The sequence below is a fragment of the Bufo gargarizans genome, chromosome 4, assembly GCF_014858855.1.
Source record: "Bufo gargarizans isolate SCDJY-AF-19 chromosome 4, ASM1485885v1, whole genome shotgun sequence".
NCBI classification, from domain to species: Eukaryota; Metazoa; Chordata; class Amphibia; order Anura; family Bufonidae; genus Bufo; species Bufo gargarizans.
Genome location: NC_058083.1, coordinates 214214459 through 214233736, shown reverse-complemented (window position 1 = coordinate 214233736; position 19278 = coordinate 214214459). Strand labels below are relative to the sequence as shown.

The 19278-nt window shown below is 41.9% G+C and overlaps 1 protein-coding gene across 6 annotated transcripts in view; it reads left to right on the top strand.

Annotated features, from left to right (window-relative positions):
• Positions 1-19278, top strand: part of LRCH3 (leucine rich repeats and calponin homology domain containing 3) — an 84921-nt gene that overhangs the window by 29137 nt on the left and 36506 nt on the right. For 3 of the 6 annotated variants that reach the window (XM_044288602.1, XM_044288604.1, XM_044288606.1), the window contains exons 2-14: positions 2836-2980; positions 3605-3731; positions 4525-4630; positions 7335-7471; positions 7584-7693; positions 8710-8803; positions 8995-9115; positions 9280-9419; positions 9558-9634; positions 12700-12786; positions 14951-15002; positions 15181-15303; positions 17395-17436. In XM_044288602.1, the coding sequence (XP_044144537.1) occupies positions 2836-2980; positions 3605-3731; positions 4525-4630; positions 7335-7471; positions 7584-7693; positions 8710-8803; positions 8995-9115; positions 9280-9419; positions 9558-9634; positions 12700-12786; positions 14951-15002; positions 15181-15303; positions 17395-17436 (1361 nt within the window). Of the gene's footprint in view, positions 1-2835; positions 2981-3604; positions 3732-4524; positions 4631-7334; positions 7472-7583; positions 7694-8709; positions 8804-8994; positions 9116-9279; positions 9420-9557; positions 9635-12699; positions 12787-14950; positions 15003-15180; positions 15304-17391; positions 17437-19278 lie in introns of all 6 variants that reach the window. The other 3 variants (XM_044288601.1, XM_044288603.1, XM_044288605.1) reach the window with 1 other exon arrangement.

Below are 19278 nucleotides of genomic sequence, written 5' to 3'. Positions count from 1 at the left end.
TTTAAACAAAGTGCAGAACCCCTTTAACCGTATTATACGTTATACTTCTCATTCCTGGAGCTTGGCTGCTAGTTACAGGTGAGGGTAGATCTATTACTGAAACCAGCGGTGCTGTCCTCAGCTATGGCAGCATAGTGCAGCTGATGGGTACCGTCACTATGGGTGAAAAACTGTATATGGCGGCCACTAAACATCACATTATTTAACAGAAAGATCCTTGTATCCTGTCCTTGAGAAATATCCAGCGTCTGTGAAATACAATCTTTCATGAGATCATACCACAATTGGATACATTCGATTTACTCTCTAGAAGTGTGTGCAGACAGTGCTGGGAAACTGTTCAGCTAAGAAAAGCTAAAAATAAGGCCTTAGGCTACTTTCACACTAGCGTTCGGGCGGATCCGTTCTGAACGGATCCGCGCATAATAATGCAGACGGAGGCTCCGTTCAGAACGGATCCGTCTGCATTAAAATGGCAAAAAAAAAGCTAAGTGTGAAAATAGCCTCGGACGGATCCGTCCAGACTTTCAATGTAAAGTCAATGGGGGACGGATCCGCTTGAAGATTGAGCCACATTGTGGCATCTTCAAACGGATCCGTCCCCATTGACTTACATTGTAAGTCTGGACGGATCCGCACGCCTCCGCACGGCCAGGCGGACACCCGAACGCTGCAAGCAGCGTTCAGCTGTCCGCCTGTCCGTGCGGAGGCGGACAGGCGCTCCATTCAGACTGCATCAGGGCTGGACGGCTGCGTTCGGGTCCGCTCGTGAGCTCCTTCAAACGGAGCTCACGAGCGGACCAGCGAACGCTAGTGTGAAAGGAGCCTAAGGCTATTGTCACACTTGCAGCAGTGCCTGCCGGATCCACCGATCTGGATGTGACTGAAAGCATTTGTGAGGCGCATCTGGATGCGGATCCGTCTTACAATGTATTGCAAGAACGGATCCGTGTCTCCGCTTGTCATGCGGACAGACGGATCCGTCTTGTATCTTTTTTCACATTTTTACCGGTATGCGCAGACCGGAAGGCCGGATCCGGCCTTCAGGCAAGTCTTCAGTTTTTTTTGCCGGAGATAAAACCGTAGCATGCTGCGGTTTTCTCTTTTGCCTGATCAGTCAAAATGACTGAACTGAAGACATCCTGATGCATCCTGAACGGATTACTCTCCATTCAGAGTGCATGGGGATAATCCTGATCAGTTCTTTTCCGATATAGAGCCCCTGTGACAGAACTCTATGCCGGAAAAGAAAAACACTAATGTGAAAGTACCTTTATCCCTCTTTCACACATCAGGAAATCATGGACGTGTGCTGTCCATGTTGTCCACAGACAGCACAGTTATCCACTGATTTTAATGTGTTCACAGATGCTTGCTTTCCACTGACTGTGTAACATGCACTACTTTGCTTCAAGTTGCGGACCAAAAACGCCCATTGAAGTCTGTGGGCCATAAAACACTGGTGGCATCCCTATCAGTGGTTTTCACTGACTGAAGCCAGGAGATGCTAATCCCCTTTTCAGCCTAGCAGTGTAATGGAAAACATATGCAAAATGGAGCGCACAAAGCAAACACAGGGACAGAAAATGGACCTTTTACAGGCGCTGTCACAGATATGTACAAAGACTAGGGTAGCCAGAGGTTTTAGGCAGGACAGTCCGGCTTTCAGACTCCCTGTCCTCTGTCTGGTGCAGGGCCTGGACAGACACAGGGATGTCCTTTTAAACAGCAGCACTGTGCTGTCTGAGCATGAGCTGCAGGGAGAGAGTCTGTGGAGTGGGAAGGGGCGTGGCCTAACCAGGTCAGGGCGTGGCTTAGTCTGTCTTTTGAGGGTGGCCATTCACAAGGACGTGAGAAAAGGGCCTAAGTGGCAGATTTGTGTCTCTCCTCTTATGTCTGTGCAGTTTTCAGCTCCTAGGACTGTTTTTACATATAGTCGGGTAGATCATCGCCAGCAAGTCTTTGTATGAATCTTTGAGATCATCGCCAGCAAGTATGAATGCTGGTTAGCGATGATCTGCCTGTGCTATACTGCCCCCGATTACTACATGAACGAGCAAGCGCTCTTTTAACTTGCAATCACAAATAATGATTCTGTAAGGGGATGAGCGATGGCTACTGTGGAGGCGATTGCTGCATGTAATAGCAATGGTCTCCTCCACTGATGAGCAGGCGATTCAGTCTCTTCTGCTAGTCTAATACCATCCTTAGAACAACTTCTCTTCTCTTTGGCAGATTGTGAAGCACTTTTTTAATATTTTGAACAAATATTTTCAACTTTAAGCAAAACTTTTGAGTTTGCACTGAATGAAAAGTAAGGATAGGTCATCCGTATCAAAATCTCGGAAAACCCCCTTTAAGTTGTGTGTAGACTTTGTTTAAAGGGCAATGTTCACAAATCCTGATGTGACATTAATGTGGGCTTTTCGGATATTATCCCTTGGTAGTAGTGCTGTGAGAAACTAGTACACACATACCGCTTTGTCTTCCTCCCTCAGGTACTTGCACTTATACTCTGTATATAAAGGTGGCAATACATACAGATGCGGGCTTGCCTCTGGCAAACATGCCTGCTCTCTCAGTATCTCAGTATTGGGCTTGAGATTTAGTAAAGTTTATTTTTGAAAAATGATTTTTGCTTCCGGTAATAAAAATGAGGTAAAATGTAGCGTGCACTCCTCGCAGTGTAGATGTCAGTGAGTCAGTGAAAGTAATGGAAGTTGTAGTACATAACAGTGGCCTGTTGTATTAGGCAGACATACGCTGGACAGTAATTAACATGGAGATGAACTGTGCTGCTTTATCCACTCAGTAATAATTGTACTTTTGTTTCAGATCTGTCTCGGAATAGATTGTCTGAGATTCCTGCGGAAATCTGCAATTATGTTTCTTTGGAGAGCCTAAATCTTTACCAGAACTGTGTCCGCTACGTGCCGGAGGCCACTCTCAACCTGCAGGCCTTAACTTTCCTCAATCTCAGGTAGGGCTGCAGTTATTTTTACAACTAATCGAGTACTCGAATAGGAAAAAATGAATTAATAGACTGTTTTCATGTATATAAATTGATCAGCCTAAGTGCTTTAGTTCCCCCCAGTGCCATCGGCTCCACTATCCTCTAGTGCCAGTAGCTCTCCCCTTCCCCCACTACCCCCCCCCCCCACCCCCACCCCAGAGTCACCAGCTTCCCCCACCCCCACCCCAGAGCCGGCAGCTCTCAGCAGGAATCCAGCCCGTGGTTCCATGGACCTCTCACAGCCGTGAAAAACGGCCGTGTGCATTCAGCCTTAGCAACGCTCCTCTGTTTTCTGTTTACATAACTGTGGAGACTTGCTAACACTGACTGTTACTATTAACAGAAGACAGAGGAACGTTGCTAAGGCTCAAAATGGGCCACTATAGAGCTATTTTTCTAATAGAAATGTGCGATCTCAGTAATTAAAGTATATTACAAAAAAGTTACTTTAAAATTCTCCAAGCCTTCATTACCAATAGTCAGTGAGTTTATAGGCTACTAAACAATAATACAGTTTGATGCCATAAATTGCATAATACCTGGTTTATATGCATTATTTCATTGAATGTTTTCTTTCTTTTTTATGTCAAGCCGGAATCAGCTGACTTCACTTCCTGGGCACGTCTGCAGCCTCCCCCTCAAAGTGCTTATTGCAAGTAACAACAAGCTTGACTCCTTGCCAGAGGAGATATGTCATCTGAGGCATCTGACTGAGCTGGTAGGTGCACAGAGGATTATCCACATTTAGCTTATGTGCTCAGTGATCTATGGGCCAGGCCTGCCCTGCACTGCACACATGAAGAAATATTTGCATGACTGGCTATTATGTCATCTGGTTCATATCAGACATGTTCATCCAGCTAAGCGCTTTTACTAAAAGCAATGTATTATGTTATTGAAAGTCCATCTAAGTATCATTAACTCCACAAGTTTTACCGAGACAAGGCGCTGTAATCGATCATCTCTAGAAAAACCCCAACTCCTTGTCAGACTTCCACATGTTGCTTCATAATCACTTGCTGTACCCCCACTTGCTGAATCTGAGCACAGTTGCTTTCCATTCACTTGAGCTTCAAGTGGACGCCCCAACAGCCTATGTGGCCACATACATCAAGATAATTGTTATGGTGATATTTCCACTTGCCTGTTGCGATTTCCGTTTTGTCTAATTTCACTATTGAAGGGGTTCTCTGGGCGCTCCAGCTAATCCGTTGTTGGTACGAAGTTGTGGGAGGAAGATCTTTTAGATGGTACTTACCTGTCCCTTGCTCCGCCGATTCCACTGTCTCCACTGCACTCATACAGGCTGCGGGCTCCTCTACCTAGGTCCCGACCGGATGTGTTTGCTTCTTTTCCTGTTCACCTGCATTTTAGTACTGTCTAAAAGATCTCCCTTCCACAGGTTAGTACCAACTATAGATTAGCTGAAATGCCCGGAGAACCCCTTTAATGCGTTGCAGTTACATTACTTGATTTGAAATCACATTCATTATTGTCCCTGTCATCTACAGGATGTGAGCTGTAATGAGATCCAAGCACTTCCCCAGCAGATTGGTAAATTAGAATCATTACGGGATCTGAACATTAGGAGAAATCACTTGGTGCGGTTACCGGAAGGTGAGCAGGAAACACTGTTCTGTCATTTCTCTGTTATTCTTTATAGTAATTTATGAATAAATTGAAAATTGGGTTTTACCATTCCCCTTGTCAGTATGGGGTGCCGTCATCCACTCGAGTGTCAGACTGTATAATAATTCACCCCTCTGACAAGTGGAATAGCAAGTGACAATTTATAAAAAAATGTTATAGGAGGAATAGCACAAAAATGCTTCAGATTTATTATTCTATGGGTAATGCAAGTATTTACTTGGACATGTCAGGAGAGATGACAAATCTCTTTTTATGCGAACTGATCGCCATGACTATGCTTTCCAATTTGCAGCATGTTATAGAACAGGAGGAGCGGAGCCAGTTGAGAGATATCTATCATCTTTGTTGTAAAAGATGTAGTGTAACTCAGCTTAGGGTACTTTCACACTAGTGTCGCTGGATTCCTGGAGGCAGTTGGTTCCGGCAATCTGTATGCAAACTGATACCATTTGTAGACTGTTCCGTCTCACAAATGTATTCCAATACCATATCGGTCTTTCCGGTTGTAATCCGGATAAACGGATCTGGTATTTCTGATATCTGGTATTACAAAACCTGATCTGTTTTTCCGGAACACTTGGGGCTGGATCCGGCATTCTGGCAAGTGTTCTGGAATTTTTGACCGAGAAAATACCGCAGCATGCTGCAGTATTTTCTCCGTCCAAAAAACGTACAGTGACTGAACTGAAGACATCCTGATGCATATTGAACGGATTGCTCTCCATTCAGAATGCATTAGGACAAAACTGATCAGTTTTTTTCCGGTATTGAGTCCCTAGGACGGAACTCTATACCGGAAAAGAAGAACGCTGGTGTGAAAGTACCCTTAGTACTAAAATACTGACAATGTGAGTATTGAACTAATGAAAGCTCCTGTATTCTGATGCTTAACACTGTGTCTTACATTTCTTGTTTCATATGTGTTAGGTTTGTATGCTTAATATTTTGTGTAAACTCATGTCTTACATGCCGATCATCTCTTGTGGTTGACTGTTAGGCTTTGGCTGAATGGAAACAATATCTAGACCGTGTCGTCTTTTTTCAGTTAATTGCATGAAATGTTCAGTGTTTCGTGGGCTCCCATCTTTTATAGATTCATGGGGGAAAGATGGAGAAACTGGAATATATTCTGAGCAATGCGTAAACTATGTTGGAATGGAATAAGCAGTGTCGCATGTGTGGCTGGTTAACCCGTTCTCTGTAATAAGTATGTGCCCTATTGCTACAATTGGGGAAATAAGAAACCCATTTATAGAGCAATAGGCACTGTGTGATCAGTACACTGGCCCGAGTCTGGCAGTACCCCATGCTTAGAAAATCCATAAACTTGAGCTTGCACAATCTTGTTTTCCCCCATCTCCCAAAGTTAATTAGTTATGTTCTGACCTAAACAGATGAAATGGGTTATTCCAGTTTATTATTTAGCATGGCTTTACAGAAGCGCAAGCCGTTCATTTCCTACTTAGCTGCAAGCTTCAGTGTCTGAATCTATTTAGGCTCCAATAAAGGTAGTCAACTTAATCAGGTTTCTACTGTAGTCAGTGTAGCCCCCACCTTTGCTCTGTTTCAGTATTTATCAGCCTTTGGTGTCTTCAGAATTTGGTTAAACTTTCCCCCAGAACATTGAATTTGCCGTTCACTCCCATTCAATTTAATGGGCTTCAATGCAAAACTACACAGTCCATTGACATATTATTGTGGCATTGCTTATGGGAAGAGGGATTTTTCTTTTCTTTTTTTTCTAAACACCACAGTCCATTTTTAAAGTCTAGACACTTTTGTTCTGATTTGCTTTCTAAATGGAAAATTAAGCAACTTTCTAATTAGTCCTACAATTTAGCTTCTGCACAGTATGTGTAGCTTCTTGAGACATGACTTGGATATTAATTATAGTTAGCAGTAAAGGGGAGAAGATCATATGGCACAGATTAGAGTGTGGTGACAAGCATTAACGTTATCAGAGAACAGCGCCCATAGGCTGTATATAGCGGAATAAAGCTCACACAAGGCAATTTGCAGGAGGATAGTGACTCACATAGGCTTCAGTGTGTAGAGAGAACAGGCAACTCTGCAGGGGCAGAGGAATCGCACGCCGCTCAGCATCAGTGACTGTCAGTTCAAGGGAGTTGAAAGCCCTCATGAGCTGAAAAAGGAGAAATCAGTCAAGGAATGAAGGTGAGCTGGTGAAGGCAGCAGCATTCTGGACGCACAGACCTCACATTCAGAATATATTACTAGGTTGAATATATCCACCTGAGAGAGCCTGAAACTGTGAGACGGTTTGGCTTCTGCCTATCAGGGGTTTGAAAATGAATAAAGGAATTAAGTTTGCAGACAAATATTTTGTGATTCAGGGCAACCAAAAATATATTTAAAGATAATTTTTGTCAAAGTTGTTTATCTTTATAAAGGTTTTGTGTGGACCTACGGTTAAAGATGTTTGTATTTAATGGTTTCATGTACAGGTATTGTTACTGTAAAATGCAAACATATCTGCACTGTTACCTGTTGTGCTACAAGCCATGAGTTTGACTTTATAGTTTTGTATTTAGAATATTATCATATAGGCCAAAGGAGAATCCTCCATATTTTTACTTAACTGTAGTAGCAGTTAATGAGAATGGATATACATTATTTACTTGTGTGGCATTATTCTGTATCTTTTTTTTAGAAATCGCAGATTTGCCTCTGGTGAGATTGGATTTTTCTTGCAACAAAGTGACCAGTATCCCAGTGTGCTATCGAACTCTACGCCACCTCCAGACCATTATCTTGGATAATAATCCTCTACAGTCCCCTCCAGCACAAGTATGTGCTTTACTTCATGTTTTACCTGAGTTCCCTGAAGACTGGTTGCAATGATGTGATTTGAACAGATTGTGTATATGGAGTGGTAATTGTTTTGTGTTTATTTAATCAGATTTGTATCAAAGGTAAAATCCATATATTTAAATACCTGAACATAGAAGCTCTCAAGAATGCTCCAGATCTGCCAGAGTATGACCGTAGACCTTTAGGCTTTAGTACTTGGTAAGTCTATTGCTCTTCTTGGTGTGATGAGGGGCATGATTCAGTTTTTTGCCCTCCATATGTCACCTGTATCACACAGACACTTGTAGGCTAAAATGAACTTCCAAAGCATCTCCTAACCGATCCTTGCAAACCACCGACCAAACACGGATGACATCCGTGTTGTGTCCATGGTTTTCATGGACCCATAGACTATAATGTACATGAGGGATCTGTAATCATGGACCAAAATAGATCATGCCTCCATGGTGTCACCTTGGACCTACAGTCCATGGAAAACCACTCATGTGTGAATACATGCTTTAAAGTTTGCTGTCCGTGGAGACCATGGGCAGCACACTCCTGTGATTCACTGATGTATAAAAGAGGCTTTGAGTTCACCTTTGAGTTTGCCTGACACCACTCTTTTGTAATGAAATGGTAACTGGCAAATAATATAATGACTTGCCAGTCTCGATCTATGCTGTGAGCTGGCGTAGCTCTCCCACACTCTTATGGCTGTTCCACAATTTAAAATACAGCAGGGGAGATGAAAGGCACTGAATGGTCATCTATAAAGGAGCCATGAATGTGGAGAAAGCTGCTATCAGTATTATGGGGCAGTGAAACATCTGGAAAATGAACAGACAAAATATGGATGTGCACATTCCTATCCTTTTGGTAGGTGACCTGATTCAGGCTGTACAAAAAGTAGGTCCCATATTTTTTTTTTTTTTAAAGTTTGACTACTCCTGATCTAGATAATAAGCAGTTTGTGGCACTTTGAGGTACCTTAACCTATAGACCAATCTGATTCTAGTTATACTCTTAGACAGAGCCTCACCATCAGGCTGTGCCAAAATCGTTGTTTCATATAGAAAAGATTTTTCAGACATGCACATTGATATGACTTATGAAAGGATGAGCTATCAATGTGTATGGTTAGAAGACCCCTTTAAGTAGCTTGTGGCAACTTGATTATTACATGTGTATATTTAACCTCCAGCTGTGATATCTAACTTTTTCATTTCTTACAGTCATGATGATATGTATCCTGGCCGTACATATGGGGCTCTGGACTCTGGGTTTAATAGTGTTGACAGTGGTGACAAGAGATGGTCTGGGAATGAGGTAAGGTTTACAACTTTAGATTTAATATGCTTCTGGCATATAAATGTCATGTTATTGCTCTTATTATTTTCAGTCACATAAGCTTCCGTAATAGGGTTCCTAAATACATTGACAGATAGGGAGTTGATTTCAAGTATTTGAAATCTTTGAATTTTCAAACTTTTTTGTTATTGATGTCTTCCTCAATACAGCCTACAGATGAATTTACAGACCTTTCTTTTCGAACAACGGAAGCAATTAAAGAGCAGAGGCTTCGAAGAGATCACCAAAACCAAGATTCCCGGGGCAGTTCAGTAATTGCAAATGGAGGTGGTAAGTACGCAGAAAATGAGGTGAAGATTCATCCTCCAGAGTAGTTCCCACCACGAGTGCGGCTGCTTTCCCTGCTGCATCTCTAGCCTTCGGGCTTGTGCATGGGACTACCCTTACAGAATCTTGTTGGTCCATAATGGTCATAAGGATTTCTTTTCTAATAGTGGAGCATGACTTGGAACAGATAGACTACATAGATAGTTATACTACAGAAGAAGAGGAGGAGGAGGTGAGGCACTCCAGAGGAGACAGTCTAAGCTCACAATTCATGGCGTATATAGAGGAGAGAAGAGTGTCACATGAGGTAAGAAAAAAAGTCTGTACCTGGATTGTGAAAAGTTTAGGTTGCATGCTCCATTTGCTGTGTGATATTGCAGTATATTGGTTTAAACAATTATCAAGTCAGAATGATCTTATCCTATATTTCTTTCTTTTCCCGTAGCACTCGCCATTAAAACAGGCACAAGCAAGAGAACAACAAAGGTCCGAGGAAGCCAGAGGACATTTATACCACAGCAGGTTAGACATTTTTTTTATGGCCTCCTATTTCTGCTACAGTAAAATACCAATAATCCAGCATGTCTGAGACTAGTTATCGGATTATTGAAAATCATTTCAATTTTTAAAAGTACACTCATGCACACAGACATACATACACAATTATGTACACATGTACTTTATATATTTACCATGGTAGTGGTCTTTATAGCGGATGTTAGTCTTTTTTTTGAATAAACCGGGCCAGGGCCCATATTACAATTATAGGCTTCACATGGTTCCTATTGCAACACACATGGTTCCTATTGCCCATAGTTGTAAGGGAGGCCCTGCCCTAGTTCCAGACCATCAAATAAATGTAACAGCAGTCTACTTAAAGGGGTTGTCTCACTTCTGCAAATAGCATTCATCATGTAGAGAAAGTTAATACAAGCCACTTACTAATGTATTGTGATTGTCCATATTGCCTCTTTGGCTGCCTTGATGAATTTTTTTCATCACCTTATATCTTGCTCCTTTCCATGGTTACGGCCACCCTACAATCCAGCAGTGGTGGCCATGCTTGCACACTATAGGAAAAATCATTAGCCTATACACACAATCACGGTCCTGGACACCAGGCCGATGCCTTTTCCTATAGTGTGCAAGCACGACTACCACTGATGGGTTGCAAGGTGGACGTAACCATGGAAACAAGCAGTGTGTAATGTGATGAAAAAATGAACCAAGCCAGCAAAGTAAGCAATATGGAAAATCACACTACATTAGTAAATGCCACTATTAACTTTCTCTACATAATAAATGCCACTTGCTGAAGTGACACAACCCCTTTAAGGTCTATTTTTGCAAGCTGCATTATTTGGATTGTCATACTATTGAGTAGTAGATAATTGGAGGTTTACTGTCTTGCTTAAAGGGATTGTTCCATATTGCCGTTTCCATGTCTAATATGTTACTAAACTCTGGCCAGGGGAGGTGGAGTTAACGGAGCAGCCGATGCTTCACTATTTCGGTAACTTCTAGCACTGCATGGGAGCTATGCTAACTGTGTGGCACAGCAGGCTATGTCGTCTCTGGAACTCATAAATTATGGAAACACCGTAGACTGCTGTGCTACACTGTTTACGTAGCTCTCGTGCACTTCTGTGGGAGTTATGGTAACAGTGGCGTATCACCTTGCCATGGAAATGATAAGATGGAACAACCCCTTTAACTTGTCAGGTTTTTAGGGCTTGATGCAGATTTTCATATCCCCAGCATCAGTGTTGGACTGGAGTTTCTTTTGCTCATTAGATGAAATGATTGAGGGTCCATGTTTTAATCAATACTGAATGTGTGTGCATGTTCACTTTTAAGGCCAGACACACCCAAACGATTTGAATTTGAGGAACTCCTCAACCTGTCAGTGTGATGTCCTGTTCTGACCTCCGCTCCCCTGACAGTATCACATAGCATTATACTGATTTCTAATGCTGTTTGACCCTTGCCAGAGTCCTGAAATCTATTCTCTAACATTGACATAATACTGTCAGTGTGATTCAGTAGATTCCAGGTCTCACAGGGACATACCGCCTTATAAATCAGTGTCTGGCCTTTCAATAAGGCTACATGCACACGAACGTTGTTTGTTTCCGTGTCCATTCCGTTTTTTTTTGCAGATAGGATGTGGACCCATTCATTTCGATGTGTCCGCCAAAAATGTGGACAGCACACCGTGTGCTGTCTGCATCAGTATGTCCGTTCCGTAGCGCCACAAAAACATGTCCTATTCTTGTCCGTTTAAGGCATTGTTACAATGGATCCGCCCAAAAAAACGGATGGCATACGGATGGCATAAAACTTTGTTCTAATACTGTACGGAGCAGGAGTTCTATACAGTATTAGAATGTATTGGCTCCGATGAGCTGAAGTTATTGCTTCGCGAAGTCTCGCAAGACTTCACATCATAACTTCATAAATTAATTTCTACTGTAGAAAACCATTTTCCGAACTCTGGTTCGGTTCTTAATGGTACCTTGGAATCGCACCAGAGTTCGGGAAATGTTTTTTTTTTACCGTAGAAATTAATTTCTGAAGCTATTATACAAAGTCTCGGGAGACTTCGCAAAGTAATAACTTCGGCTCATCAGAGCCAGTACATTCTAATACTGTACGGAGTGCTCGCTCCGTACAGTATTGAAATAAAGTTGTTTTATCCGAACTCTATTCGCTCATTACTACTGATGACCTATCATCAGGATCAGTAATTAGTATGAATGTCTTGGAAAACCTCTTTAAGGGCTCTTTCACACCTGCGTTCTTTTCTTCCGGCATAGAGTTCCGTCGTCGGGGCTCTATGCCGGAAGAATCCTGATCAGTTTTATCCTAATGCATTCTGAATGGAGTGAAATCCGTTCAGGATGTCTTCAGTTCCAGAACGGAACGTTTTTTGGCCGGAGAAAATACCGCAGCATGCTGCGCTTTTTGCTCCGGCAAAAAATCATGAAGACTTGCCGCAAGGCCGGATCCGGAATTAATGCCCATTGAAAGGCATTGATCCGGATCCGGCCTTAAGCTAAATGTCGTTTCGGCGCATTGCCGGATCCGACGTTTAGCTTTTTCTGAATGGTTACCATGGCTGCCAAGACGCTAAAGTCCTGGCAGCCATGGTAAAGGGGAGCGGGGGAGCAGCATACTTGCCGTCCGTGCGGCTCCCGGGGCGCTCCAGAGTGATGTCGGGGCGCCCCACGCACATGGATGACGTGATCGCATGGCACGTCATCCATGCGCATGGGGCGCTCTGACGTCACTCTGGAGCGCCCCGGGAGCAGCGCGGACTGTAAGTATACCGCTCCCCGCTCCTACTATGGCAACCAGGACTTTAATAGCGTCCTGGATGCCATAGTAACACTGAAAGCATTTTGAAGACTGATTCGTCTTCAAATGCTTTCAGTACACTTGCGTTTTTCCGGATCTGGCGTGTAATTCCGGCAAGTGGAGTACACTACGGATCCGGACAACGCAAGTGTGAAAGAGGCCTAAGGCTTATAATGGTAGATATTTTGCAGTGCTTAGAGGAATTTCATGTTATTTGTGTGATCTTGCAGAACCCAGGAAGAGCTGAAAAGGCCTGAATCTCTGAGTTTAATACAAAATAAGCATAGACAGCCATCACCACGTAGACAAACTGACAGGTAATGAAAGTAACAAGAGTTGTCTTATGTTAATTTCCCACTGTACCAAAATGTATTACAGTAACTTATTATTTTTTTTCGGTTTCGTCAGACAGATGCCAAAACGCTGAAAGCAGCGTCTTGCTGTCTGCCTCCAAAGCAGAATGGAGACGGAACGGAGACAAACTGATGCATTCTGAGCGGATCTATTTCATTCAGAATGCATTAGGGCAAAACAGATCCGTTTTGGACCGCTTGTGAGATCCTGACCTGATCTCACAAACAGAAAGCCAAAACGCCAGTATGAAAGTAGCCTTATGATAAAAATTTGCACTAATGTTGAATCTCTTACCATATTGTACCAGAGCTGCATACTTGACATGGTCATGATTTTTACTAAACCACTTTATATGACAGTCAAATACGTAGCTTCAGACATTAACCCCATAATGACTGGGCAATTTATTTATTTGTTTTTTACTCTCAGCCTTCCCAAAGCTATAACTTTATTTTGCTGTTCACATAGCCGTATGTGGGCTGTTTTTTTGTGGAACAAGTTATACTTTCTAATGGCACCATTTACAGTTGCATGCAATGTAGTGGGAAGCAGGGAAAAAATTCCAAATGGAGTATAAAAAAATAAATACAATTCTGCCACAGTTTTATTGGTTTTGTTTTTACAGTGTTTCCTAAGCGGCAAAATTGACCTTTTACTTTCATTCAGAGGGGCAGTACAATTACAGTGATACCACATGTATAGATGTGTGTGTGTGTGTGTGTGTGTGTGTGTGTGTGTATATATATATATATATATATATATATATATATATATATTTTATTTTTTTTTTTTAAACATTTAGTTATTTATTTTTTTCGTTTTAATACTACAAAAAAAATCGCCATACTCTGATCCCTCGTAACTTTTATTTTTTTTTTAACAATGAGTAGTTTCGGGTCTGTATGACTTTGAGATCTTTTATTTTATTTTATTTTTTTTTTTTTTGTGTGGGGGGGAGGTGAAGAGACCAAAAAATGGCAACCCAGCTATTTTTACTTTTTTATTCCCAGTTTGCTGTATGGGATAAATATTTAATACTTAGTTTAATAGTATGTGTTTTTTTTTTTTCTTAATTTTTTTAAATTAACTTAAACTTAATTTTTAGCTTTTTAACTTATTTTTTTTTGCAACTTTTAATAGTTCTCATAGGGAGCTATAACAAGCAATTATTAGATTTGTTTTTCTCATGGACTCCAATGCATTAGGGGCTCCATAGGTACTAGTGAGCCTTGGATCACTCAGGAGGTCCAAGGCTGACGCACACTGCATCAGACTCCCCCGATCCTCGCTGGTGCACAGTCAGGAGCATGCTCTCCTGGTTTTTGACCTCACAGATGCTGTGGTTACATTTAACCACGGCACATGAAGGATTAAATGTATGCAATCAATTTTATTGTTGAAGATTCATACTTGTCTGCTTCAGTCTTCCGCGTTGTCCGTGCTGTTTATCTACTTCTGCCCATGGGCATGGTAACATGTACCGCTCTACCAAATTACTGGCTTCAGCAGTGATGTGAGCTTTGTGTCCACATCATTGCTGCAGCTGGTATTGTGACCATGGCCAGCCAGATGTAAACAGCGCAGGGGCCATAAGATGGAGAAAGCGTAGGCAACACGGAGGACCGGAGTGGCGCAGGTAAGTATGAATCCTCTGTTTCAGAGGGCATGCTGCGGGCACTTGATAAAAAATAATTAAATCCCTTTAATATGAGCATTCGCACACCATTGGTTTTCCATGGACCGTGGGTTGAAGTATGGCCTTTTTTTCACGTGATTATAGTCTAGGGGTCTGTGAAAACTATGGACACAACACGGATGCCATACTTGTTTGATCCGTGTTTTTCACAAATCTTTACTAGCAGATGCAGTGTCAGTGGAATACTGATGACACATGGAGGGCAAAAAACGGGCGCGTGGACTAAGCATGGATTCTTCATGAATACTTCATGTCTTTATCGACATGATCATCTTGTCAAGGATGTCATCACGGACATGTGAATGAGGCCTAATTTAGCACTGACCTGCAGCATTGCAATAGATATGCAGTTTGTTGGTGTTCTAGTAAAGAATATTATTATTTTAAAGTTAATACAATTTCTGACTTGAACTATTTCTGTTATCTTTTAGATCCCAGGTGGATGCTACATATCTTCTATCCTTGATAAATAGTCCAAACCAGGTAATGTCTGGAGAAAGCATGTGCTAGTTTCTGGGACATGATCTCATGCTGAACACTATGCTTTCTGTGCTGTAGTGTCTGGATCTTTATTTTTATTTTATCTCTGTAGAAAGTAGGAAAGCAATAGAGGTTTTATAATTGGCTCTAACGTTGTACCCTTTTTTTCTGGTTGTTTTAGACAAAAACAGACCGACATAGAAGAGAAATATTAGAAAGCACCAGGAAGGAGGCACAACTGGCGGCGCAGCAGTATGAGGAGGAGAGGATAAAGGACAGGTCCTTACATCCAGACTCTTTAAAAGTAAGCGTCTGTGTCCTTCATAAAGACTAGCCTTATGAGTAATTACTGTAAATATTTGCAATATTTTTTATGTATTTTAAGTGTACGTTCACTTGTTATATCTGGATATCAGTGTCATTTAGCGCTGCCTTAGAATTTTACTAGTTTCATGCCTTACTGGGGTCTGTCACTCCATTTGGGTATCTCCGTACCGCAGTTGTTGCTGTTCTAGTGGATAGGTGATGACTTTCTATGCAAAATTGTCTTAGTCCGATGGTGGGTCCATAAATAGAAAAACTCAAGAAAATGTAACTTGTTTCAAAGCACATCTGCCAGCATGATCAACCCTATCAAACCAGGCATATTACCGTGTAGGGTTTATCATTCTGAGTAATTTAATATTTATTTTTTGTTTTGGATCTTCAACTGCTACTGAGAAATGTGTACTTTTAACTTTATGCAAATTAGGCTGTTGGAGCACTGAGGTGGCGTAGCGAGAATACCTACCTTGTGATCCTCCTAGGAGATACCCTGTTCCGCTGTGTGTGATGCCGCCAGCACCTCCACTTCCAGGTGGACTGAGGCGTCGGCCGCTTCACAATCAGCAGAGCAGTGCAGTGGCTGGGAAGATCGCAAGGTAAGTATTCATTGGTCTCTGCACAGGCCTCGCTCTCCTCAGTAGAGGCTCCACTGCCACCAATGAGTGCTGGCAATCAAATATACTGCATAGAACATTATCAAAATCATGCATTCCTAGTGGAAATCACAAATTGCTTGGACACTAATGACTTAAAATTATTTCCAAGGAACCATATTATAGCCCTGTTAATCAAAGCTGGGGATGGGGATGGGGGGGGGGTGTTGCGTAGCAGTAGCGGTGCTCCAAGAACAATGCCAACCCCTGTGTGTTCCAACTGCCTAATTTGCATAGAAATTAAAGGACATATTTCTCGGCAGCCGTTGAAGATACAAGCAAAAGAAATATATTGTTTTAAAAAGCATGATCAACCCAACCAGGCAATATGCTGGGTTTAATGGCATTGATCATGCTGACAGCATATATAGCAGGTGTCTGACACTGTAAACCTTTGTTCAGATAATATGTTCTTAACTTTTCTCCACACTCCACTGTATTGCCAAAAGAATGCGGGAAACTGGCCACACCTTTCTGGATCGTGTTGGGCATCCCATTCCAAAACAATAGGCATTAATGTGGAGTTTACACGATTAAACCAAAAAAGCATTTGTGAGGTCAGTTTCTGATGATGGTCAAGATCGTCGGCTCCGAGTCATCATTCCAGTTAATTCTAAAGGTGTTTTACAGGGTAGAGGTCAGAGCCCTGTACTCGTCACTCAGAGCTAAATTTCAAGTGTCATAACAAAGGGTTTGACACGTATGTCAATGCAAATTTTAGTTTCTCCATTTTAATAAATGTGCAAACATTTCTAAAAATCTGTTTTCACCTTCTCATTATACCCCAGATTGATGTGAAATTTTTCTTAATTTTTTTTTATTTTTAGCCGAAGGCCGCAGCATAACATATCAAAAAAATGAAAGGGACTGAAGACTTTCCATCTTATTTCTCTCTATATCTATCTAGTCTATAAGTGAGATATGTGTGTGGCTTGGAGCCGTTGATTGCTAGTTGACATTCTTGACATGCCTTAGCTAGTTTTGCAGGGTGAAGTATGCAATGCTTGGTCGCTCTCCTATGTGTCATTGCCTCACTGCAGTCAGTATTGTCTTTTCTAGTGTCAGTCTCTCATGTTGGTCGATTCTTTGAATAAATCAGACTAAATAAGCTTCCACACATTCCACCCTTAACAGTAGCTTGTGGCCACATACAATATTTTCACACATTAGCTATACTCTGTATACTGCCACACAGCTAGTATTTTGGTATTTCAAACAGAAAAAAATTGGGATTCGGTAAATGAATTAAAACCATTGAATACTTAATGCTTGTACACACAAGGAAAACACTACAGTAAAATTGCTTACGCGTTTCGACACGGTCTTAATCATAGCATATAAGCTCACTACACGTGTATGTTTGTTTGCATTTTGCGTATTTCATTCCAGAAATTCCATTATTTTCTCTTCTCCAGCAGAAAACCTTGAGTCCAGAGAAGCAGAGTCCGCTGGACAGTGAGGTGAGGGTGTATGTGTGTTCTTGAGATTACTGAGTGTGTTAACCACTTGTAACGGTTTATAAGAATACCTTAGCTATAAAAACTACAAAAAACTGTACCTTATTTCTAAGATGTCACTTGCCGTGTGATGATGATTGTGGTTTCCAGCTGAGCAGTCCTGTCTTTTATTAAATCTGTTGTACAATCTGCATGTGTGCACTACTTGGGCTTCATTCACACGTCCGTGGAACACGGTCCGTGAGATACCGGACTGGCATCCTGCTTAGTGCAGGAGCGTGCGGTGTCATTGGTTGCTATGACGCCGTGCGCTTTGTGCTGCAGTACAGTAATACACTCATATAGATCATAGTGTATTACTGTACTGTGGCACAAAGTACACGGCGTCATAGCAACCAATGACGCCGTGCGCTCCTGCACTAAGTAGGATACCAGGCCGGTATCTCACGGACCGTGTTCCACGCACGTGTGAATGAAGCCTTAACCAGTTCAAGATTGAGCCGTTAATCCCCCTTACTGACCAGGTGCATTTTTCATTTTTCTTGTAGTACATGCGTATTTAAAAGCCATAACTATTTTTCAGTTTAGTTGCGTAAATCATAATGTCATACTTATTTAATTCTTTTTTTTTTTTCTTTTTGCCGATTTCTCCTGTAACTAGGGCTGACATAGCGGCTGTACAATCTCAATGCATAGCTGATGAGGGTCTAAGAATGTAGAGACGTAATTCCTAGGGCCAGAGCAGCAAGAATCATTGCTGTTTCCTATTATGCGTGCATAGTGCTCCTTGAGCGCTCATTGTACAGCGAGGGAGAAGGCAGGGACGGTAAAAAAAATCTTTGCCTTATGGGAAGCCCAGCTGTGAACTCTGCAAGGACGTTCAGAAAGGTCCTTGCAGATGTAAGTGCCAACTGCCCAGACATATATAATCAATGGGCTTTCCTTTAAGTGGTTAAAGGAGTTGTCCCACAAGTAAATATTAAATTACTGGTTATTTCTTGCAAAAAAGTTAAAACTTTACGTCATAAAAAAATGTTTCCAAGTTAAGATATTTTTACTTGTTGGGGTGCTCCCTGGCGTTCTTTTTATTCCATCCTCAGAACGTCCACCTTATGTGTCCAATGCTAATGAGAAGACTTCACTTCTAGTGTGCTGATTCCTATTGGCTGGCATCGTTGTTATTGGGAATGTGCTTGCGTGAGCCCATACTAAAGATCTGTATGGTTCCAATTTACAAAAACTAATGTGTCAAGCATTGAATGCTGTATTCCGGAAATATTCAGCCCAATAAGCATCTCCTCTAAGGGCATTATTACAGATGGCCCACAGCTCAGTAATACACACCTCTAGGCACTTTGTGTGACTACGGACAGGGGCCGATGTATTAGTGTTTTGTGAAATATCAAAGTGTAAATCTACAAGTGGTCCCTGCTGGATGATTCAGATTGCTTGCATCCTGTAGTATCATCTCAGTCGGCATCTGCGCTGTTTAGGTAACAGCCTGTGAGCTTGCTACTCAGAGCTACGGCACAGGCTTGAGATTCACGGGGCCAGGAGATTTGGCTGGCCCTGTAAATCAAAGGTTAGGGAGGAGTTTCTTGAGTAGCAGGGCCAGCCCCATCTGATATATGAACGTATTAGATTCGTCATCTCTAATCAGTAACAATCATAGCCCTGGTTACTGGGAACCATAACAGTATATTCTTGTTTCTCTGAGCAGCTGTCATTTGTACCTCACAAAATAGAGAGACACTGTTCTATTTGTGCCTAGACCAGAAGGGAGTCGATAGGAAACATGTCTACCTTATTAATAACATTTTAAATACTTAAAGTGGTTGTCCGGAC